The sequence below is a fragment of the Bombus pascuorum genome, chromosome 12 (assembly GCF_905332965.1).
Source record: "Bombus pascuorum chromosome 12, iyBomPasc1.1, whole genome shotgun sequence".
Classification (NCBI taxonomy): Eukaryota; Metazoa; Arthropoda; class Insecta; order Hymenoptera; family Apidae; genus Bombus; species Bombus pascuorum.
In genome coordinates, this window is record NC_083499.1 from 9,419,379 (window position 1) to 9,443,403 (window position 24,025).

General features: G+C 38.0%; 5 protein-coding genes across 8 annotated transcripts in view; 2 read left to right on the plus strand and 3 right to left on the minus strand.

Annotated features, from left to right (window-relative positions):
- The window catches only part of LOC132912644 (voltage-dependent calcium channel subunit alpha-2/delta-3), a 78,497-nt gene that overhangs the window by 50,434 nt on the left and 4,038 nt on the right, over positions 1 to 24,025 (plus strand). The window lies entirely within an intron of this gene.
- Positions 340 to 1,144, minus strand: LOC132912668 (cytochrome c oxidase subunit 5A, mitochondrial). The gene is made up of 2 exons (XM_060970294.1): positions 851 to 1,144; positions 340 to 632 (listed from the first exon to the last, which is right to left on the minus strand). Exons 1-2 carry the CDS (start codon positions 1,053 to 1,055, stop codon positions 379 to 381), a joined length of 459 nt encoding a protein of 152 aa, XP_060826277.1. The 5' UTR covers positions 1,056 to 1,144; the 3' UTR covers positions 340 to 378.
- On the plus strand, positions 1,532 to 2,984 carry LOC132912665 (SPRY domain-containing SOCS box protein 3-like). The gene is made up of 5 exons (XM_060970290.1): positions 1,532 to 1,781; positions 1,923 to 2,113; positions 2,186 to 2,414; positions 2,481 to 2,708; positions 2,774 to 2,984. Exons 1-5 carry the CDS (start codon positions 1,694 to 1,696, stop codon positions 2,914 to 2,916), a joined length of 879 nt encoding a protein of 292 aa, XP_060826273.1. The 5' UTR covers positions 1,532 to 1,693; the 3' UTR covers positions 2,917 to 2,984.
- LOC132912664 (N-glycosylase/DNA lyase) lies at positions 2,909 to 4,458 on the minus strand. The gene is made up of 3 exons (XM_060970289.1): positions 4,182 to 4,458; positions 3,724 to 4,029; positions 2,909 to 3,663 (listed from the first exon to the last, which is right to left on the minus strand). The coding sequence occupies exons 1-3, from the start codon at positions 4,277 to 4,279 to the stop codon at positions 3,072 to 3,074; spliced, it is 996 nt and encodes a 331-aa protein (XP_060826272.1). The 5' UTR covers positions 4,280 to 4,458; the 3' UTR covers positions 2,909 to 3,071.
- LOC132912661 (uncharacterized) lies at positions 4,625 to 12,229 on the minus strand. Its single transcript, XM_060970285.1, has 5 exons — positions 11,629 to 12,229; positions 9,954 to 10,205; positions 7,200 to 7,523; positions 6,576 to 6,854; positions 4,625 to 5,957 (listed from the first exon to the last, which is right to left on the minus strand). The coding sequence occupies exons 1-5, from the start codon at positions 11,643 to 11,645 to the stop codon at positions 5,762 to 5,764; spliced, it is 1,068 nt and encodes a 355-aa protein (XP_060826268.1). The 5' UTR covers positions 11,646 to 12,229; the 3' UTR covers positions 4,625 to 5,761.

Genomic DNA, 24,025 nt, shown 5'->3' on the forward strand with positions numbered 1-24,025 from the left:
TAAAAAGGTAAAAAAAAAGGGAATTTGAAAAATATTAAAAATTTCAAGGCAACATAAGGAACCAATAGAAGTTGCAATTAAAATATAATATATACATATCATTTTGTTTCATGATCTATTAAGACTATTAAGTCTTGAAAAGCAATATATAAATAATACATGTTTCATATATTTTTCCAATTCATGAACAATATGCTTCTTGTATGAAACAGATACGACATATGATAAATACTTGTCAAAATCAATATTTAATAAGAGAAATGACAATTGGTATTCTTTTATCCTGATTTAAAAATTGATTTTTTGTTTATTTGTGACAAGTCTAATAGAAAGCACCTCTAAGCGTAGATACTATGTTTATTAATTTAGAATCAATAATTAATGTATATCATCAATGGATTGAAGCGCTAATTCAGGCTTATCATAACCAAGCTCTTCTGGGGTGTTGATACCTAATTCATCTAATGTAGGTCTGATTTCTTGTAAAATGTAAGGATAAATTTCGTTTAGTTTGCTTCCACATTTATCCTTTACCATCTCCAAAATCCTGATAGCAAGAGCAAAATCGTTCAGTTTCCTGCAAGCCCTTAATGCAGCACAAATAATAACTGGATCTGGTACAAGATCTAAACCTGAAAAGACAATGACTGTTAGAACAATTATTATAATATTGCTACAATAATAGTTATTTCAATCTGACTATTTAAATAAATAAGGAAGAACATTCGAAAACAAATTTTTTGAAAATGGAATGTTACTGTTCGATTTAAATTACTCGAAATGGTTGTCATTTAAATTGTTAAAAAATAATTGTGATTGTAAAGCATGATATAACTACATAATTACTGACCAGCTAATTTGTTAAAAACTCGGCGAATTTCCCAGTGATCGAGATTTGGGCGACTTAGATAACTCACGTATTGCTTATTGAATTCCTCCTCACTTTCTTCTGGGCCATCGTGAGAGGCACGAACATTTCGACTTACAACTGTAGCGCGTGGTAGTAGAGAATTTCTTATGATATTATTTGCTTGTTTTCCCACAAATCGTAACATTTTTTCGATGAAATGTTACTGAAAATTCAATTGAATATGATAGCAAGGCTACACGATTGGCTTCTTGCGTAATATCAGAAGAAGACGAAACTTGCTTGGAGTTCGATCGAAACGTTTCTGCCAACCTAAAAGTAGTAAAGCGGTCAATTTACATGCTTGCAGATCTTATACCGCGTGTTTCAATTATCAAATGTTTTCATATTACTTTTACGTCACTGTATATAATTTTTAAAACTAACCCGATTACAATATATGTATAATTTATTATTTAGTTTTTTTTTTTTATGACATTAAATATTTTACAAATGTAAGTCAATAAAATTTAGAAAATACTAAAAATGTACATTTATATACAGTTTGAGTTATTCATTATCATTATGACAATATTATTATATATTATTTTTTCATATTTTTCAAACAATTTACATACAAATTTAATTGTACCGAGTTTATCATATATGAGTACTTACACGTGTGTATGTACACGATACGATGTTATGTATATGAATATTTTACTTGTACAATCATTAGATTATCGCTGATCATAAGTAAATCAAAGTACAATAATACAGTGTAGTGCGATAATTTACTGTAGAAGAATAGTTGAAGGACAGTGGAAATATTTTAATTACAGAATTATGGATTTCGAGTATAATCCTATATGGCCGTATGCAAGATTCTGTGATTGTATTTCACTGACTAGCTGTCATTGCGGAGAAAATAATGGTGTGACAAGATATTTAAAACAACGTTAAATGATTTTCATTTTTCTTTCTTTTTGCATTAGCAAGAGTCTAATAATTTAAATCCAATTTTTTCACAAATACTACCAAAATTCACATAAATATTATCTTTTTGTATACCTAGTGCATGAATGGACATGGGACAAAGGAAATGATACATATACCATCGTTTTATCTGAAAATAATTTAAAAGTTAAATTTCACAATGGCCATAGTTATGGTACAGCAGTTGTGAGAGGTACAAACATATTAGAAAAAAACAGGCATCATTATTGGGAAGTTAAAATGCTTTCTTATATTTATGGGACTGATATTGTAAGTATCTTCAACAGAAATTAATGATATATAATCTACATTTTGTTTCTATTAATAATACAAAATTTTCAGATGGTTGGAGTTGGTACAAGTAATGTGAATTTAAATAGTGCGGAGCGTGACTTCTGTTCCTTTCTTGGGCGCGATCACGAATCTTTTGGTTTTTCTTATCATGGATATATACAACATGCTGGTAAAAAACGTAATTATGGCGCTTGTTTCGGGCAAGGTAGCTTAATAGGAATATACTTGGATACATGGAGAGGCACCCTAGAATTTTTTCTTAACAGGAAGCCACTAGGTAAATTCATTATATTGCAAATATCAATGTATTTATATTTTTCATTACAATACTTTTATGATTTAGGTATTGCTTTTACTGGATTAAAGAATTTTGCGTTATATCCTATGGTGTGTTCCACAGCTGCACACAGTATGATGAGATTGACTCATAGCTGTTCTGTGCCAGCTTCTTTATCAGTATCTTGTTTGTCAGTATTAAAACCATCACATAGAACATATTTATCAACTATGATTCCTGGATTACGGTACCTTACTCAGAGCATTTTTGCAGATATATTAAAAACTCACTCAAGTAAGTTATTTACAAAGAAATGTACAATTAATAATTTATAATTTAAATGTTGTTCTTTTCTTCAGACAAAGACGATGAGGATGAGAAGGATCAACTCGAATTTCTAACAAATTATGTAATTCTAGATGACTTTGACTTTGTACTAGTGGGTATGGGTAGAAAAAGGAAGAAAATATGTAGATTCAACATGACCTCAAATAAGTTGTAAAATTTCTTATTTATAGATAGAAACGATCATTGTAAATATGTGCATTAAAAACGAATTATTCCTTCACACATAGAAAGTTTCATACAACTTTATAGAGTTTTGTAAAAGTGTAATATAATGTATATGCCGATTTTTTAAAATATTAAGTAAAAGTATTAAAATTTCTTAAGATTTTGTGACATGCTACTTGTACTATTTTTACGTTTGATATGCGATCTGGTACGAGCAGAAATATCATTAATTTTTGCACAAAAAACCAGAGCTTGAGCCCATCCAGCTAAAGGACCCCATAATTCGCGTAAATAGTTACTAATTTCTTCATGAATTTTTGGGGTGACAGTTTTATATTGTTTTAAATGAGGCAAATACCTTGTCCTAGCTATTTGAAAAATATGAGTGTCTACAGGAATAGCTTCTAAGTGACCTAATGACATTAAACATACACAATCTGCAACTTTTGGACCAATCCCAGGAAGAATAATTAGTTGTTCCCTAGCTTTAGCATATGATGTATTGTTCTTTTTGTGTAAATTTAAAAGCCACTGTTTTCCACCAAGATCTATCAAATGCATTGCTGCATTTGCTATATATCCCGCACGATACCCAAATTTTTCTTCTTTTAATTTACTTTCAACACCTTTGCTTGCTAATGCCTCAATAGATGGAAATTTGTAATAATCTTTGCCTTCGATCGAGCAAATTTTTTCACCAAAGAACATACATAATTTTTCTATCATTCCTGATATCCTAAAATAATGATGTATCTAAACGTATGATATATAAATTAAAGTATTTTACCTTACAAACCTTTGGATATTGTTGTTAGAACTACATATAAAAGAAAATACATTTTCAACAACATCTTGATTTAGTATTCTAACACCATTTGTTTTGTTTAATGATTCTTTAAAATGTTGATCCGCTACAGTCCATTTTTCACACAGGTCTTGTAAACACTCGTTCAATCTGAAATAGTTGGACAGAATCGCATCATAATTTTTAGAATCTACTAGTGGGCCTTGTACATTGTAGAATAGATGATTATCATGTTGCGTAAGAGTCCAAACATATCCATCAAAGACTCCTCTATATCCATTATTGTAATTAAACCATCTATAAAAATAATTATTTTATACATTATTTATAGGAAGCAAGACTATGTTATTTCAAAGCTCGCGAGAAAATTATGTTAGACAAATGAGAAGTACTAAAAAAATATTGGTTATGTTTTTTTAAAAGATTAATTATGTCATTAAAAAGATTACCTGAAACTTTGACCGCCTTTTAACGTAATGCCTAAATCTAATTCAGACTTCAAGCAAACGATTTTACCATGCTTTGTTCTCACTTCATTTTCGTGCATCTTTCTTTCCAAATGTTTTGTATTGCTTGACAAATAGATTTTAATCTTTTCTATTAATGCACTATATTTAATACGAGACAGGAGAAATTTGTAATACTAGAAATTTCGATTATTCGTACAGGGTTAACAGTTTTAAACGTTTATTTTCTTACAGAACAGATAATATAATATAAATAGATAAATCGCGCGCAATTTGTGCAAGTGGAATAACGGAAACACGTGCGCATTTAATAGCGCGCCAAATTCGACATTGAATTTGAATCCAAACCCCGAATAGTTGTAGAGGAAAATGCAAAAGATATTATGTATATTAATCTTGGTAATTTTCATAAGGTTTTATTCTAATTATTTTTATAATGCATCCTTTATTAAATATGTTAGTACTATATCGCTATTATACATATTTACAACGATGTACCTACTGTTAAGAATTTTGATAGTTTATATATATCTATGAATTATTTTCATTTATACAATACAAGGAGATATTGCATATTTAACTTATTACACTTATTTTTTATATGTCGCATTTAAATACAGCGTATATTTCAATATTTAAATACTTTTGTATCGTTACAATCTTGATTTTCTTTTCAACATTTTTACATCGCAAGAACATGACTCGTTCATACATAAATACAATCATACAGAATACATGCACGAGCACAATTAACGCGGAATTAGCGTTACCGTACACGTAATCAAGAAAATAAGATGAAAGTAAGTGAACTATTACGCAGATTTCTAATTACAAGAGTCAACAATTTTGTAGGAAAGAGATTTTTTCATTTTCTAAACTACTTGTTAATATAGCGATTTTTTCTAGTTCTTTTATGCTTGAAAAATTATGCTACTCATGATATGTACAGTTTTATTATAATTTATCTACAGAATAATTTATTTGGCATTTTCAAAGACAATAACGACTACATAGTTAGTATATAGATAATAAAAATGATACCCTGTCTATTTCGAACGATTTCATTTCTCCATTTCATTTCATTTTACCATTAAGCGATTAAGTAAAAATCAGCAGTCTAAAACGAATTTGACCTTGCAAATATGAAAAATTAAATATAAACCACTTTTATATAAGTAAATCTGCTTCATATAATTTTCGTAGTTGATATGTTTGAAAGATTCCAGATACTCGACCAATTAACTTTTCAATTATAAATGAAGATTAACTCGATCTTACAAAGAATCGATCCAAGGAACTGAAATATGATATAAAACTGTCGTCAATCTATTCTAATGATTACACTTTCTATAGCGACCACTACGTATTGTCATTCTGTCATTCAGACGGTCAAAGAGGATGACTGTTTTTATCTGTGATCTGTTGTCCAAAAAACGACCGATCGGGTCACGATCGAATACTCTCGATAAACTATTACATCCCTGAGAATTGGTATTGACATCTCTAGAAAAAGAATATTCTCAAACATTCGTCGCTCTCTTTTTAAATCTCTTCCATTTAATTTAATGATAAGGAACATTTTCACGGACATGAGCCTGCTTTCGGTATTCGTGATGCTGGCATTTGCCCATCCACGACCATTTCGTACAAACCTTTTGCGGTTTCAATATAAAACATTTCGTTCTTAGAACGTCAAAGAAGATTTTGCCGATAAAATTCGCGGATGCTGTGTCTGCCATCTTCAAACACGTACGAAATCTGTAAATATGATAGAGAATTTGATAAGTTCGATTCGCATTCGGATTGGTCTTTGATAAATTCATTTGAATCTACAGATTGCCTTGCTAACTGGCCAAAATTTTATCTCGCTAAGAGTTGGTCATCTTTACTCTTGAAGCTACTTCTTGGAAACGTATCCTTTTTATTTCATTTGTCTGACATCGACGTCCGAATCCCGACATTCAACTGATTCTATATAGATTGACTGACAACTTTAGACAACACGGCTATTGCTGTCTAAGGATGGAATTTCCTATAAAACGCGTACGTTTGATGCAAATGCAATAGTCGGAGATCGTTTGTGCGAAATACGCTTCTTCGATGTATCCTACTACAAGCATCTCACACTGTTAGAAAATCTCTGTGTGTGAACGCTGCGTCTAACTGAACTGAAAGCGTCCTTATAGGAAATTCCAGCTAAACTCTATCTCTCTATCAATTTCACGTGGAACTTCTTAGCATCGATAATTTGTAACTTACGATTTGTAATATCAATATTGATATATAATGATAATATTAATTGAGTAATGCAACAGGACCTTGGTCAGATTTGAGGCCAGTTAGCAAAGCAGTACTGTAATCGATACCGTTCGATACCGTTCGTCACAGGCACAATGCATCATGCTCGAGATACCCCAGTTGAAAAGACCGTAGCGCGTCTCGAAAGCCGGGATGAAAAAAGGACACGCCGTGTCGTGTCTGCGACAGCAGGCATCTGCTGTGCCAAAACCGCCCAGATTCGTGTATTTCGTGGCCCGATGACCGCGGCCGCACCATTGTGTCCCCGGGATCATCAACAAGTCCCTTCGCGAGCGGCTCTTACCTCGTCTCTGGCGGTGACTGCTGCTCGTTCCGTTTAAAAGCTTCGAGTATTTCCTGTATTACGCGATATATAAAGAAAAACTGAAAACTCTCTCTATCTCTGTAACAAGTACGACAAGTAGATAATTCTTCTATTTTAGAAATTCGATTTATCGATTTAGCAAAGCTGAAAGTGTCTTTATGATATATATTTAAAGAAAAAAGTTAACTAGCACATCGAGATGGACTGGTTAAGAAATCTTTATCCAAGATTCTATTCGTTATTTCTATCCAACGTGATTCAATGACTGAATCTCGATATATTTCGTTATATTCTTAGATGATACCATAAAACAAGATCACAGTTTTTTTATTCTATACTATATTTCATACATTTTCTTTTTATTATAATTTTTATACCTTCGTCGATGTTGTAAAATCAATTGATTTCGCGCCCTGTTCCTTACGTGGGTGCACCGATGACGTAGATCCGACGTGGACGAGAGCCAGGAGAGGTCCTGCGGGATCCTCGACGAGTCCTCCTGATCGTCCACATCGAACAGTTCGACGGACGTTTCATCGTCGTAATCGTCGTCCAAGTGCGTGCTTGATGTGCAGGATCTCTCGTCACGGACATCGAGTTTCTCGTCCACGCAGTCAGTAAGCGTGCCACCCTCGTATATCAGTTGCACCTTTCTGGCCGTCTCCTGTAGCCAGACCTGCCTCAGTGCTACGTCCGTATCTCTATCACAGTCATACACGTATTATAAAGAATAGAATTATTATTTAAATCACTGCAATTTAAAAATGTTGCGACGATATATGCCGAAGCTTAGAAAATGAATTATCTTTCTCTAACATGAATTTTAATAAACTATCACTTGCATATAACGCGAAAAATATTCTTCTCAAGTAGCTTGAGCTTTACTCTTTTTAGCGTTTTTTTTTTTAGTTGTTAGTTCTTTTCACATCGACAACGAATGACACAAGAAGAGACGCATCTTTAATTTAATTTAATACGCTCATTTAAAGTAGCTAAAACCCTAACGCGATGCCCGAGTAATTCACGCTAGATTGATCACACGCACGCGTTGCACGATACTTCCTCGTGATTAACGCGTAGCTATGATTGATGCTCCCCCGCCTTCTTTTCAACTCGTCGATAAACATCTTCGACGTTAAATGGTCGTCGTTACATTCGTCGACGGCTGTTCCCCGATAACAATGTTCCGTCCATGTGTTCTCGTTTCAATACGTGTCTCTTCGTTTACTTGTTACGTATGAATCACTTTGAGCGATTAAGAAACGATAAACCTTCTATTTCGCGATACTATTTACAATGAAGCATAGAGCGAGAACCATTCAACCAACTCTTTTAGCCCTAATCCTATTTTTTCACCTTCTAATTTCACATTTTGCGAACTTTGATACAAGTAGGATCATTCTTAGTTATTTTTCATCTAGCTGACAATCGTAACTCGTTACTATGAATCAAACGTATGAACAGTTACCAAAGAAATCGTAAATCGGAAGGATTGGAGTTCTCTAACGTATTCATCGAATCGGAAGATTTCGTTTCCCGCTGAAGAATTGATGGTTCGAGAACGATGGTGTCGTTGGCGAATCATGAGAACAGGCAAGCCGCGTGCTTTTCTCGTTACAGCAAAAGAGCTTTCACCGATTTAAGTGCAAGGTGACGTTTCGCGGTCGTGGAATTCCCTGGTATCCTCGTGAGAGTATCCGCAGATGAGTTACAACCGCTGGTCCGAGGCCAGCAGCTCTGGGACCGTTCTCGATGTTCGGTCTCCTGCTTTCACCTAATCCTTGCTTACTTAACTTGCCGCTTTTCGGCTTAAGGCCTCGGTTGGCTTAGCGGTCGCTGTCCACGGCTGTACGCGATAAATTGTTTTCGATTCGAAAATTTAACAAAACACAATATAACTATCGTTGTACGACGTACTATTTGCTGGAAAGTACGCTTCGCTTTTAATTTTCGTGTTTGAAAGTGTAATATCGTTTCTTGTTTTTCTTTTTATTTCTTCCCATGCGATCGTTCAACCGGAATATCTAACGTTACCGTTTTCGTTTAAAATCAATCATTGATCGGGATGAAAATTGGAGGACCGTAGCGAATTGAAAAATTTTTCAATTTTTTTCTGCCCGAGAAAATCTTTGTATTATTTTCTAAATCTTTAGTCGTAAATCTTCAAGGGAGAAGAAGCATCTGGACGCATTGGATCTTTAAAAAGAAAGAATCGCGTGAAGAGGCACACTCACGTGGGAAATACGCGAGTCTCTTTTTAAAGAAAAAAAGCCGACTGACTCGATTTAGCGCTGTGGTAATTCTATGCAGTTTCCGGCTGACAAGGACGCGCGTCCAGTAAACTGCAAACGTATGCCCGGTATCAGTTAGTCGATGTAAAAACGACTACGCGCGGCGTATTGAAAGAGGTAACCGAAGTTAAATGCATACGTAGCCAGTCTCGTGGCTCCCACGCGTATTGGCAATGCTGAAAGGAGGCATTGTTTTCCTCTTCGCTAACACCGACTCCTACGGTTTCACCGGGAGGGTTGTAGTCGTGAGATGCTGTCTCTTCGGGAGATTTGTTCCCTCCTAGTTGAAGGAAATGTTATTCCAGGCAAAGAGGATGCTACGATGTTGCTCTAACGTCGATCGGAAAAACAATCGAACTTTGCGTTTCAAGAAGAAATTCTTGCCAAGTGTTTTCACGAAGTTTATTCGCGATTAATATGTATACTACGCGGTCGTGAGTCGACTAGGTGGGAATCGATGCAGAAACATTTCAGAGAATTGACTTCGTGTGATGCAATAAATTTTAAACTACAGACATTCGTATTTTTGCAATTTTATTATAGGTACGTAGGCTCTAAGCTTCTTGGTAATTTTATTTATTAAAATCATTGTTACAAGGTTGATCTAACGTAACTGTTTGGTTTGAATCGGAAACATAAACGAATTCTCAAATAGTAATGAAATAATAAATTTACTCTTCTGTAGCTAAGGATTAAACGAGAGATATCGATATTAAAATTAGACTTTACGATTTAAAGAAATATTTAAAAAAAAAAAAGAAAGAAACTTGGAAGAGGATCTTTGATTCTTAAAACTAATAAAAGGAGCATTCTTTTAGAGACAGGATGAAGATCATTTACCCCCAATTGACGATGGTCTCCTTGGCGCAAATTCCAGGCAGTCGAATCACCCGTTCGAGTTCCCCGTCCTGCAGGATCCTGGTGACTGAAATACCGCGATTAGTTGCGGCCTTGGCGAATCCAAACGAGACGTTCGTGAACGGTAGGAGGAGGTTCGATTGTTGGTGAACAGCTCCGGCGTCCGACAGCACCAGGAGCAGCCCAAATGCCAGCAGCATCGAGTACGGGATCCAAATGATTCGCCTTCTTTCCCTGGACACACGCGATATTTATTGCCTCGTTAAGCTATCCGCCACGATGCCTGGTAGCAAATTGAATTTTATTTCTATCCTTTTATTTTCTGGCCAGAGGAATTCGGAGGAGTTTCATGTTACATCTTCTCTCTCGCTATTCAGTTTAACGTTACAGACCAGCTTTTTCCTCTTTGATATTATTCAGATATGCAGCTTCTCAGAATAAATAAATTAAATTTTATGAAAATATACTTTCCGTTCCATATTATTTGTCAAATAAATTCTTTCAGTTACCATTATTTTTTATTAAATAAGCTTACGTAAAATGTTTCTATTATATAAAAATATTTCTTTCCTCGTGCGAGTTTATGATCAGAATAAATTATAAATCGCTATATAAATTTTTCCATGTTTATGTGTAATAATTTAGCGTTCGTCTATTCAAAGTGAAATTTCTGTTCGTTTCTGTACTCTTTGAATTATCTGTATTATTGGTAAATTCAGTAACAGACAGGTAGTAAAGAGAATTGGTTGGATCGATGGACGGTGTAACGGAGGTATCAATTTCTGGCGTACAACTTCGATTTGAAGAAATTAAAGCACCGAGCCGTGGCTTTGACAAGCCACCGGGGCCGATACCACCCGCGATCCTGTCGCAGTTTCTTCTCGTCGTTCGTGGAGAACTGTTTGGCGCTTTGCCATCACAGGCTCGATCATCTTCTTTTCATCGGCAAGATAAAAAGAAGCCGCGCCTCTGTATGCTGGCTCTTACGTAATTAACACGTATGATATCTGCACAGCCATATGTTCCACGACTGTTTATTATTTTTTCTCGAGAAGCCCCGCAAATTTCTAATGTTCTCTCACCGAAAAAACCTTTTTTCTCAAACATATGCATATATACATAAAATGTAAATAAATAAAGAAAAAAAAAGAAAATAAGAAATAATATCTGGATATCTGAATGTCGTAATGTTTTAATCTTTTTAGCGTCCTAAAATTCCATTGCTGCGGCAAAACAATCCCTCTTCTCGGAGACTTAGACAAAAGACAAGTAAGAACGAGCAGAAAGATAAAAAGGAAAGATTCTGGAATCTTGGAATTCTGTAATGTTTGAATTTGTTGAATTTTAACGGTTTTTAAATAAAACATTAGCCTTCCGTCGATAGAGTTTAACGAGTTTCGTGATAAAAGTAATCATGACGTAAATTTGGAATTGCGGTAGCATCTAATCTTGGAACGATGACACATGATTTCATGCAGTTCGCGAAAATATTATCGCGTTTGAAGGAACGAGATAAAAATTACACGTATCCGTATCGTTTCCTTTAACCGGTTACTTTTTCAAGAATTCTTAATATCCTGTCGGTTATACGCGATAAAAGAGACGATTGCTAGAAAATTCCTGTTCTCTTGAAATAAGCTGAAAGATCTTACGATACCTTGGTAGCACGCTCATCTGCACGGTCCACGAGCGAAAGTTCCAAAGAGCCCTTGGCGCGGCGGTTCAAACTCTTCCATAAATAGTGCACTTCCGTGAACCGCTGCGAACTTCCTCACGGGACGCACATTCGTTCATATTCGATGGCTATCACGGACTCAACCACCTTTTTACTATCTCACTTCTCCTATCAAGGATTTCAAATCTTATTTTCAAATGTTAATTGTCAACTCGGAAGCTCTAACTCGTGGTGTTTCGACGTGTTTCCTCACTGAATCGACATGAATCTCAAACGAAGGAACGAAGTCGCGAATTATACAAATAGAACAGGCGAAGGGAGAGATGTTTCGGAAAATCGAGTCACGTGGTTGAGACTTTTCGCGCCCTTTTCTTTCGAGCGAAATCGGTGCAGCGCACAGTGGCTCCGTTTAGCTCGGGGATACCTCGTGGAGGCAATCGGCCGTAGTAACTGGCGCGCTACGCTCGCGACTCTCCCTTAAATACTGGCGAGAGTTCTGGTGGTTGTCCAGTTCACCTACACCACTACCTATTCTGTCACTTACGTCTCTCCTTCTCTGACGCTCTCCCCTTGGTTCGATGCGTTTCCCCATCTGCAACCCCACCACCACTCGGACACCAACCAAAGTCTCTGCTTCCCCTTTCCTCCTTCTCCTGCAACCTTCTACCACCAACGTGAGGAGCCGCCTCTGCCAAATCCAATCCTACCCACTCACCCTAAGATCTAATCCCTGCTCTCTTCCTCTTACTCTTTCACTCTAACTCCCTGTCTGCTCTATCCCCCTTTCCTTTTTTTCATCCCTCTTTCCGCTTCTGAATTCCGCGCGCACACCTCTTTCCCTTCCTTTTTCCCTCATTTCTCTTTCTCTTCCCCTCTGTAGCCGTCTTTGGATCTCGCGTTTCTTCCTCCCCCTCGTTTCTCTTTCTCTTTCTCTTTCTTTCGTTTCCTTTGTCCTTCCACCGACCAAGTCGCTGCTTTTTTACACCCTGATCCTTCCTATCGTCTAGGCGACTCTAGCGAGCTGGCGAGCGACTTTGGTAAATGCCGGTGCATCCATCACCGAGCGTCACACAGGCAAGTCGAGGTTACCGAGGGCCATGGCTCTGATTCCGTGTTACGAGTCGCGTGTTGGTGCATCCTCGTCGTTTGCCTCCTAGCCCGGTGGATTCGCCTAATCGATCATATAAAATAAATTTACTATTTTATCGATATTGGTATTAATACAAATAACAAGAAAACGATTATCTTCTAAATGTAAAGCTCTTCATAAATCAACGTAAAGAAGCATTAGTTTCGTCAGCTATTTTCCGGTTGTAATAGATGAACATGATAGAGTTACCAATAATCAAAGCTCGGACAGAAGCTTTCCTTTTTGCATATACACTGCGAAAGAAATTATTATTATAATTATTCGATGATCGACGTCAATAGTACAGACAAAGTCAGCGTTTGATTGACTGGGAAATTTTTCCTAACGCAGGAAGATGTCGACCAAATTGTCGTCGAAACGTTCGTCCATAACAAATTATGCAAATCAGCGCGACATGAGTAGTCCTCGTCATTGGCCATGAGACCCGCAAGATCGTATCACGACTGGCGACTAGCCAAAGGTCGTTCTTCGCGAGGTTCGCGATAAACTTTCGTCCCGGCGTGCAACCAGAAAGCATTGTCGCGCGAATTAGCGCGGCTTTTCAATTTTTCCGCCGGTTAGGCACTTATAGAGAGCCGGCCGCGTTCTCTGAAATGGATCACCTGCGCGACGATTCCTTATTTCCACCGGTGCACCGCGAATATTTTATTCGCAGATGCTTCTGAAGAAGATGTCCCGGTTCCCACGGATGCCTCCGTGAAATTATGCTCCATTAGCTTACTTATTTATATTGCAGTAGCTGCAACAATATATCATCGTCACCATTATCCTTCGAATCTTACGAATAAATAGAATTAAATATAAAAGATATAAAACAATAGGGAAATTTACAAGGGTAATTTATCTTCAGATTAGTATTAGGAAAAAAATGTACTCATTACTAAAAAAAAATATATATTACCCAAAGGTTCTCAAACGAGAAAAGAAAATTCTTTTCTATCATTCCAAAAATTGTAAATTCCTCCGAGTCCTTCCTCTTCAAAGAACCATATACCGTCACATAGCTTATTCTAGTAGCTATAAAACACAGGTAACAATTAGACGCGTGCACGATGTCTTAAAGGAGCCGGTCATAAAAAGATGAATGACTGGCCCATCGTGAACACTCGAGGGTCTTACTCTCGACTCAGGTAGATCTCACAAGTTAAACGCGTTAATAGCACGAGGCAAAAGGAGGGGAGAAAGAAGGGCGACACGACGGATTTGAAGATTTATGCTCATCCATCGGCAGCTCTTGAGTGGTCTCCTTGAGGAACGAGATCGGCTCCACGGAAATTAATTGGCGGGACGAAGAAGTGGCAGTGAAAAGCCGCCAGTGGTTTCCACCCATTGTACTCCTTGTGGTTATGACTCGGTGCCGCAGGACAGGGTTGTTAAAAGGGAGGGGGAGAGAAATGGAATGACAGAGAGAAAACAAGAGACAGAGAAAGGTAGACTAGTCGAGGTGAGAGTCTGTAAGTGAGTAGGTAGTTCTTGGGGCACTCGATTGTTCGGTCCTCGAGGGTTCGTCCACGAACTACCGTCTCCGTATGCACGCTTTTGGGGCTCATAAAAGATCTCCGAACAAAAGTCATCCCGTTCTGATTTCCAATTGCCTCGTAAAATATGTTTTGTGACTGTACAGTTGCTGTTTCGCAGTATCCTTTCAGTCGAGAACATTGTCATTTCGTGTTTCGACTCTGTTTGTGCGTGTGAATTATGATCCTGCGAGTAGAAGAATTTTACGTTGTGTATAGCAAAATGGTAAGTTCTAACGACAAGGAAATTAGTAGAGATAAGATTTTTGCAAATATTTCCATATATGTAAATATATAACTTATTAAACGTTGAACGCGTTAAACGAGAGAATTCTGCGACGAAAGAATTTTATTTTCAAGTGCCAAATAGAGATCTACCTGTGCCTCCATCAGCAATCTGAAGAACGGTTTCCAGAGTTGTTTCACTCCCCCACAGGAATGGTTTTATTGTTCCGAAGGCGAAGAGCTCTCGAGCTTGAACGCCAGTGCACATAGTGTGAGGTAAGGTTCCGTGGGTTGACTCTTGCAGACACTTTTAAATCTTGGAAAAATATCTATTACCTCTTGTCGCGTTACATCTGGCTGCCTCCTTTTTCTCGCGTTTCTACGTCGATTAAAGATCAGTTCTCTAATTTATTCAATTACGTCCTTTCGATCCCCATGCTATTTTTTACAAGCTAATTAAAAGAAAGCAAATTAATATGAAACAATATTCATAGTTAAAAATATGCCAATTGTTCCATCAATCGCCGATATTTATACAATTTCGTAGACACGACAATTATCTTGGGGATCGTACCTAATTGCAATTTTTACAGCTACTTCAACCAGAAAAGAATTCGTGGAAATATGAACGAAGGAAATGTAGACGGTAGAAGGAGAAAAACAAATAGAAAGAAAAAGAAAAAGAAGTCAGTTTAACATTGGCATCGCGTGGTTCACATGACTGGTAAACGGCTTCCTCAAACATTCGTGGATCGAAGTTTGTCTTCTCGAGAAGTAAACGATGACAGAACGGATCCTTTGCCCGTGGATGTGCTCGATCAACCAAGCTCGCAGATCCCGAGTTAAGATCCGCCGCTCTATAACTAACTTGCTATTATAGCGGTTGAAGTGTAATTATCTCGCGATAGTTCAACCGCAAGATATTCCCGCTAACTAGAAGGCAATTTGTGGATACTGGCCATAATCGAATTCCCTCTGTGCTGTATGACAACTGTACTACGTTAAATTAGACGCCTCTCTTTCATTTTCTATACGGCTGCCTCTTTTCCTCCTACAATTGTAAAACGAGCCATTAGCGCTAGTAAACATTACCGATGTGAAGAGTTGGTAAACACACGGACTTTATCGAAAATTTCGTGTACAACGCGGGTCACTATATTTTCGGAAAAGAACAAAGAATTATCTCGAGAGGATTATACACACGTCTTATTCCTCTTGACTCCTAAAATTCAAGCAGAATTATAATTGAATACCTTTACCACAAAAATCATTTCAAGGTGAAAGTAAAAAAAGAATATTTGTTTCATCACTGAAAATAGATAAAGTAGGTAAAACATATATATCGCGATTCAAAATCTCACAGTCGCAATGAATCATCTTGTAGACACGATCCAGACCTAAAATATAATCATCTTAACAAAACGTTCCACAATCGAATCAATGACTAATTATACGTTGGAACAACGACGCGGAGAAAAAGGTTTTGGATCGAACGTCGTTTATGGGATAACGTATCGATCATCCATCGGGGATCCATTACAGGAACCGTGCCAGCTTAGATCCTTCGAACACGGAGAGAGGTCGACGATCGTTTCAAAGGAGGATGGCTTCATGGATTTTGTTGAACGAGTTGAGGTATAGTCGCCATTCAACTTCTCCTTCTAAGAGCTAATTAATTTTTATAGCTTCGCTCGAGGAGAGAGACCTCGGGTCCACCGTTCGTTTCTTGTTCAGATCCTACGAGGCAATATTAATGGACTGGCCCGTTTGCTTCGCTCGTGTTTGCGGATTTCCTACAGGTCCTCTTTATTTGCGGATCGTCTCGTTGTTACTGCACTGACCCCTCGACGTCCATACGTTGATTGTTCCTCCCTGGTCGATGCACATAATTTAATAGTTTTTACAATTTATAAATTCGTCTAGTCGATGGCAGAAAATGAGAGATATAAAATAATCAAGCGTGGTACCGTACAGACAGCGCCGTGAAGCATAATACTGGTTTCCGTAATGAACATTGTTCTCGTGAACTGACGGCTGATATTTCATAGCGGTCTTCTTCGAAATTGACATATGCTCCTGGAAAATTTATGGGTAGAAAATCCTGTAAAATTATGAGTTGAGTTATTATTTTGTTGATAGCTTTTATGATTTCATATAAAAATTCCTACAAGATAGATTTAATGGAATCGAGGAACGTTTGTTCGATCGATTATACTCTGCAAGAAGGGGTCTTTGATCTTCCCGTGAAATTTATAGAAACCATGATTTTTAATCGAAGCAGTTCCACTATGTGAAGCTCTTCATCGTCCGGGAAAAATAAATAACCGGTCGATCAAGTGGTGCGTCTCCCTAGCAGGTGATTAAGTTTTAGGGTTCCAAGCGGAGAGATTTAGACATGAATTTATCGTAGTAATTATTTGCCGAGGCACGAACATACAAATCAAGCAGGCTCGTTATTATTACACACGATGGCGAATTAATTGCCAAATGTACAATTGGCAATAGTTTGATTTATGTCGACATCAGACAGCTGACAATGGAATTTGTAGACTCTGATATAACAAAAGATAGAGTGCAGGATTCGATGCGCTGTTTTCTTTGCTTACTCGTCACATTCTTGGTTTTTTTTTTTTTTTGGTTTAACGTCTTGAAATTTGACTGCAAAGAACGTTCTTCCGTAACAGACGAAAAATTAGCTGAATCAATAAGGAATACTCATAACAATAAAGCTGTATCGATTAAAATTATTTTCGTCGAAATTAAAATTCATCCGTACACGCTGAGATTTTATCGAGCACTTGAGTTCTAAGTTATTGCAAACAGTGAGTCATTCAAATCTTTGAGTAGTTCCACGGGACCGTAATGCCTATGGAAGCTTATAATGGAAGCATTGTCGGATTTCTAATATAAAATCGTGGCTTATTTTCTGTATTCAACAAAACGCTGTGCGTGCAAATATATGATACCATGGAGGAACGTGTACGAACGCAAATGGATATCCTAAATAGCCAACGGTGAGTGTATACGTGCACGGTTATAATCTATATTGTACCCGCATAGATGTGTCTTTGTCCGTGACCTATACATCAAAAAGATTGGCGTCTTTATTAACAGAGATACCCAGGATTTCTTCTTTTTTCTTTTATTGGTCAAGCTTCGAACTCTTGATGAAAATCAACGACCGCTGCGGTAAAATGTCTATCTAATCTCTCGTACAAGCCATTTCTATAATGATACAGAAAATATTTGGACGTTTGTTAATGTTCGTCAGGTTTAGTTGCATTTTAGATTCAAGACCATCGCGCGATACATCAACTTGATTGACTAATGTCGCATCCGAGCGGCTGGCTTTCCCTTGGAAATCGTGAGAAACCGACGCATACAGGAATCTAGTGAAATTTCAATTTACAATAGTTTGCCGAAACTCCCATGTGTATACCAATTTTACAATTCTACTTTAAAAACATTATGTTATACTATATTCCCCGCGAACATCTATTTTGTTATTCTAGCAAATCTCTCAATACTTCATACGCTTGAAAGCAAATTAAAATCGTATTTATCTCCGATTCGTGGTCGTGATTGCGGCCAACGGGAATGAATTAAAACGGAGAACGAAACGTACGGGGAAATGTCGGTAGTAAAACGACGAGGAAATCCCCCTTTCTTGCCCCGTTACCCCTTAGACACTCAGGCCATTCAGGCAGTCGCCGTTTTCCGCGACAATTGCGAGCGCAATGCAATAATTGCATAATTCCCGCCACACTTGCCACTCGGGGCGAAACTGGTCGGTCCATGAGTGGTTGAGCCGCGCGTTCGTAAAAGGGTGTAGCCGCTTCGTAGCCACAGAATTGTAGCTTGTAAGTTGTATCCGCAAGGAGAGCCACCTTTTCTTTCTCTCCTCGAACTTTGCCGCTGGAGGATGAATTTTGTGACCGACGTGCGGCTTCGACGAATTTTGTTCCTCTTACTCTCGGGTTATGGGTTAATCGTCGGAGAATGCTGGAGCATCGAGATCAAGCCGACCTATAGAAAATATAAAAAGCAAAATATACATTGCAAAACGGAAAGATAGAAAAATGTAAAACACAGTTACTGACATCAATGAACCTCGAACTTCTTAGTAAACAGTAAGGAATTACAATGAACTACACTTTTCGTTCAGTCTGACGTATCTGGTCGGTCACTAGGGGTTCTATACCTGAAATTCGTGTGAAAAATTTGTTTTCAAATATCATAAATGCTAAGTCAAATACAATTATCTATTCGGTCGAAAGCCCATTAGCATCGGTATACCTGTGCTATATATACCTATAGTAAGATGAATAGAAACAGTTTACAAAGAATAATCTGCAGTTACCCAAAATTATTATGCTGATAATTATAAATGAAAATAGCTTGATTTACAGCTGGAAATGGTTATATTTTCTAAGTAGGGAGAGGTAACTGTGACGAGGAGAAGGGGGCAGAAGAGACGACAGACGAAGAGAGAACAGATAGGCAAGGCTGCAAACCGCTTGACGAAGGAAATAGAATTCAGAGGAGAACTTCCTTCATTTCGACTTTTACCGGCTCTTAGCGAAAGCAACGCTGCGTTGTAACGGGTGACGTTCGCACAAAGGGTGTTAAAGTTTTACGCGGACTATTTCTCTTTTTCATAGATATACGCCTCTTGGGCGATAAAAACTTGTACAGTTTACTGAGATTCGAGTTGTTGCCATTGGAAGAAGGAAAAAATCGTGAAAAAATTAACAGACGTTATATTCGTCGATATTCTATTTATATTTTGCCAACATTTAAACCATTTATTCCGTCGATGCGTTTGCCTCTACGATATTACAAATTTTCATTCTATTTCTTAAAAATATTCCGACCTTTTGACAACGTGAAAATCGTCTAGCTTGTAAACACGCACAATGAAGCGGTCGTCACGGGAAATTCTTTCGAATTGGTTACGGAGTCGAGTCCCAAAGATTTGTCCGAATGTCGTCGAAACTTCTTCATGCGGGGGTGGTTTCTTGGAAGAACGACGGGAAAGGAATGGGAATAGGAAAGAAAGCGAACGAAAGGCAAAAGAAATGAACTGGCAATCTCATCAATTCACCAAAAAACAGCCGTAGCGGTATCTACCTGATAATATTTACTGCACATTGAAACGCGGCAGAAAGGAAAGCCACGGTCTTTGTAAGACCGATTGGCCCATTCAAAAGCTGGTATCAGCCAAGCTATTGTCGGAGCGGCGTGAAATCGACATACGAAAAATTTTAAGCGAATCATTGTGACGCTACTAATTGCTGAATAGCTTTGAGTCATACCGGAACGCGATGCTTGGACCAACAAACGATTTCTATTGTTTATTACAAAAACATGCCCCTCTTTGTTACTGTTCTGTTTCGCATTTTTCTATAGACGCGAAGGATTTGAAACGATTGGAAGATTGCTTTGATATAGAAAGAATTTTAATACATTTAGATTTGCATTTTGATTTTTTCAAAATAATTGGTTCGGCTTGAAGCAAGGAGGGCTAACTTCAAAGTAGACCTTAAGAAAATCATAGAAAAGCAGCTACTCAAATACGATTTCTAAACGACTCACGAAGAGTATGTGATATTATAATAGAACATTGGTGATGGTTAAAGATGAGAAAAGCAAAGATACATGGCAAGTGGATGTTCCTGCACCACCCTCCGGTGAGAAGTGATCACAGAGTGGAACCGGTGATCGGGGAACACGCAGTTCCCCGAGAAGATCATAGAGAAAAGAGGAACTTTACGAGCCGCGTATATGGTGCACACGATCCGGGCTGCGGCACAATTCGCCACTAATTGATTTTACGACATCCGTTATATTGACCGTGAAGATCGTCGACTGAGCTGGTCGAGCTGCAGAGGGTGCAGATGACACCCTGGTGCGAGCCATGCATGACGCCCTTTTTCAGCGGATACACTCGAGGAATCTCCGTGTATGAACCCTGATCACCGAGGACGATCTGATCTATAGTCTGTAGCAGCCCTCTGTTCTTTGTCCGCTTAATGTTTCGCTGATAACGGCCGACAGAACGGGCCGAGTTGACCGAAGAACGAGAGCTAAACCGGTTGAATCGACAACCCATCTGATAATCTGATAATCGGGACCCATCTATGGAGACACGACTAAGAAGCATGTGAAAAATACTCTGCTCGTATTTAAGTTTTACATTGCGTGTGGATTGTTTAAAAGTATCGACTAAGGAAGAGTATGTATATGAAAATTGGTTTAATGTCACTTTGGATTTTTTAAGTCGAGTTAACGTAAGAATAATGCTGAATTTAAAGAAGGGATTTAGGAGAAAACTGTCTTTGACTCACCCTGTATATTCTTAATAAATAAACGGCGAAACTATAAATTAAAATATAAAATTGAGTCTCGATTTATTTGGTGTTCGTTTTTTTCTTTCGATGGAGCATTAACTTATATAATGAAAGATCGGGAACTTAATTGGTGCAGTCGGTGAATAAATATGGAAAAAGCGATAAAAAGCAATCGGAGAAACCAGTCGTGGATACAGGTCGTAGCCTCAATTCTCGTTCGATGGCATTAGTTGCCCATAGAAGAACAGAGAATCCCCTTGGCCTCCAATAGGATCGAGACGGGATCTCAAAAGGAGGCAAGATAGGAACGAAGGAAAGTCATCTCTCGTTCTCTACTGCTCCATCGCTATCTCTCACTCCAATGGACAATGAGACAATGGAGTGACGTTTGCGAGACGTGATAGCAGTCGGATTAATTCTCGATCGATTCGAAGGGAGCCGGTTCTCCGCTTTGAGAATTCGTACTTTCCCGACAAATACGCAACCGGCTAACTGTTTGACTTGACACTACAAACCACGTGCTTTCAAATCGTACCAAAATAATTCTAGAAAATATACTTGCAAAGAAAATGTTCAAATTCTTCGATCGGACCTCGTTCAAAGTCTTTTATGCCATGCCCAATACATAGTTTCTGAACCATGAAACTTTAATATATCCTATATAAATAAAAATACTACATTGACACGTGCGTGCAAAAAGGCTGACTATATCGACGATCAAATTATTGTTATCATAACCATCTGCTCGTCACTTTTACAAGCTTAAAAGCTAACGCTGCCGGTCGTCAGATCAAAGGAGGCCGACGCTTCCGCTCCCGAGAATGGAAAACATAACCCGAAATTCCCTAGCGAATACATTCGAAAGTGAGCAGTGAACTGATCGGCAAAGTGCCCCGGAGACCGCTCAGAATTTTATATGAAGGAGAACAAAGAGTTCTGCTCAAGAGTTCACTCCTGTAAATACATATATTCGGCTGAGTATCGCAGAGAATGTCGTTGCACCGGTCTTTTGGGAATTCAAATATGCGATGCATCTACGATCCAAGACACGGATTGAAGATCAAAAGGTTGTATCGGTTTGCAGAGTCCAATAAACGTTTCACGTTCCTCTTGTCGAATGTTTGATTCCTATAAGACGATAATAGTAATCTAGTTCGATCAATCTTTGTCTTATCTAGAATAATATAATATCTAATATGTAAGAAGTCGTGTTTTTATCGAGTCAACCATATATCCTATCGTGTTTGCTTCCTATCGCTTCGTGCAAAACGCGTATTGGACAGGGTGCATCGTTTTCGACCACTGAACGCATGAATTGTTGTCACACGAGTTGATTTCAGGGTGGCTCGAAAATCGATGAACTTCTGGCAGGTCGTACGACTAATCGTGATCGATGAACCGGCACGCAGCGGCACGTGACTGGTGATCTATCGCGTGGAAACGATTGATCGCGATATATGAACACGGAGACATTTCGCCCTTTCGTTGGACATCATTTTTTTTAATACCTCGTTTTAGATCTCATCCTACCATGCACTCGTTTCAAACTTAGTTTCACTTGTCATTGCGAAAAGTGAAAGAAAAAGGGAGAGAAACAGTGAAAACATACAGTCGAAAATCACTTTTGACTGATCTTAAAAACTAGACGAATTAGGACAAGAATGCGGGATAACTAATTGCCCCATAGCTTAAGCCTCATAGACACGCATACCGATGCATTCATTTTTAGACTACCCCATGGCCTCAAATGGCGTTCCATGGTCAGATAGAAATCTCGAAATTATAGCTCGACTATATAGATGTTTTCGGCGACAGAGGAACTCGTTAGTGACTGAGAGTATCGATGACCCTCGTTAGGTAATCATCTTTTAATTAAGCCAAGAAAAAAAGACGCCGCTGATACATAGTCTGCAACCACAAAACTCTAATTACCTTGCTCTACCGGTTTAACAGGTAGCTTTGTGTCTTCGAATGGGGGCTGACATACAACTTGACGCACTCTAATCTCACGGTTAACTCCTATGTCAGGTACATTTCATATGGTGATGATGTCGGAACTATTCTTCTAATCTACGTTTCCTTTGTAATCGCTAACGCCTCAGTTTTTCTAAACAATGCCAGAAGTGGTATGTGTCTTCAAAGCAGCCATGTGTTTATGTCTATATGTCACGCTTGTTGCTTACAGATGATGAGACGTAATCGTATAAAGTTATGTTATGAATAAATATTAGAACTTGCATAACTTCTTTATTATCGCAGCTGTGATTAATAGTTTTGCATTTCACAAAGTATGTAAATTCTAGAAAAAATATCGGTTAAGAAACTTTTGCTACCTTTCTGCAACGGAATTAATTAAGACGTTAAAAAGTAAATCTCACCATATCGTTTGTTTATTTCCTCGCTCTATCTCTTATCTTCTTGCTGCACGTTTGTTCCTTTGTTTCGAAGGCGGAAAGCGCAAAGCACTGTCTCGTGCATATTCGCGATGTCCGTTCACTTTGACGTCGTTCACAGTCCGGGAAGTGACCTTGAGTGACAAATTGATTTCGAACGGACTAGGGTATATAACTCCTTTAGATTTAGTCTAGTCTATCGAGTATCTCTGTGAACCTGCTACTTTTACATCTATTTTACTGCTAATACCCATCGAAATAACGATAAAATAAGTTTTATTTTATTTATCCGAATAAGAATAAAAATAAAATAATATAGTATTGTATTTTCCATTTCTTCCGATGACTTTTATCTAAGGATAATGATCACCGATTATTATTATTCTAAGGAAAATTGAAACTGTTATTGAAAAAGCTACAGTGTATATCGAAGTATAATTGATATATATACATAGAGATCGCAACTGACCTGCAGAGGATGGGATTTGCACTACGAAGGGATGGTCGACGAACGGTTGTTTGACGGTACCACCCCCACGCCGAGGCATGGCAAACCTGGTATCGCATTCACGGTCCACTGCTTCAGGATTCGGGTCTCCACCCTGTCTCTACGCTCGTGTTTCCTCGTGAAAAAAGGAAAGAGAGAGGTGGAGAGAAGGGAGAGAGAGAGAGAGAGGATACGGTAAAGGCTACCCATCGTTGGCGATCTGTAACCCTCGATCGTCGGATCTGAACATATCTCAC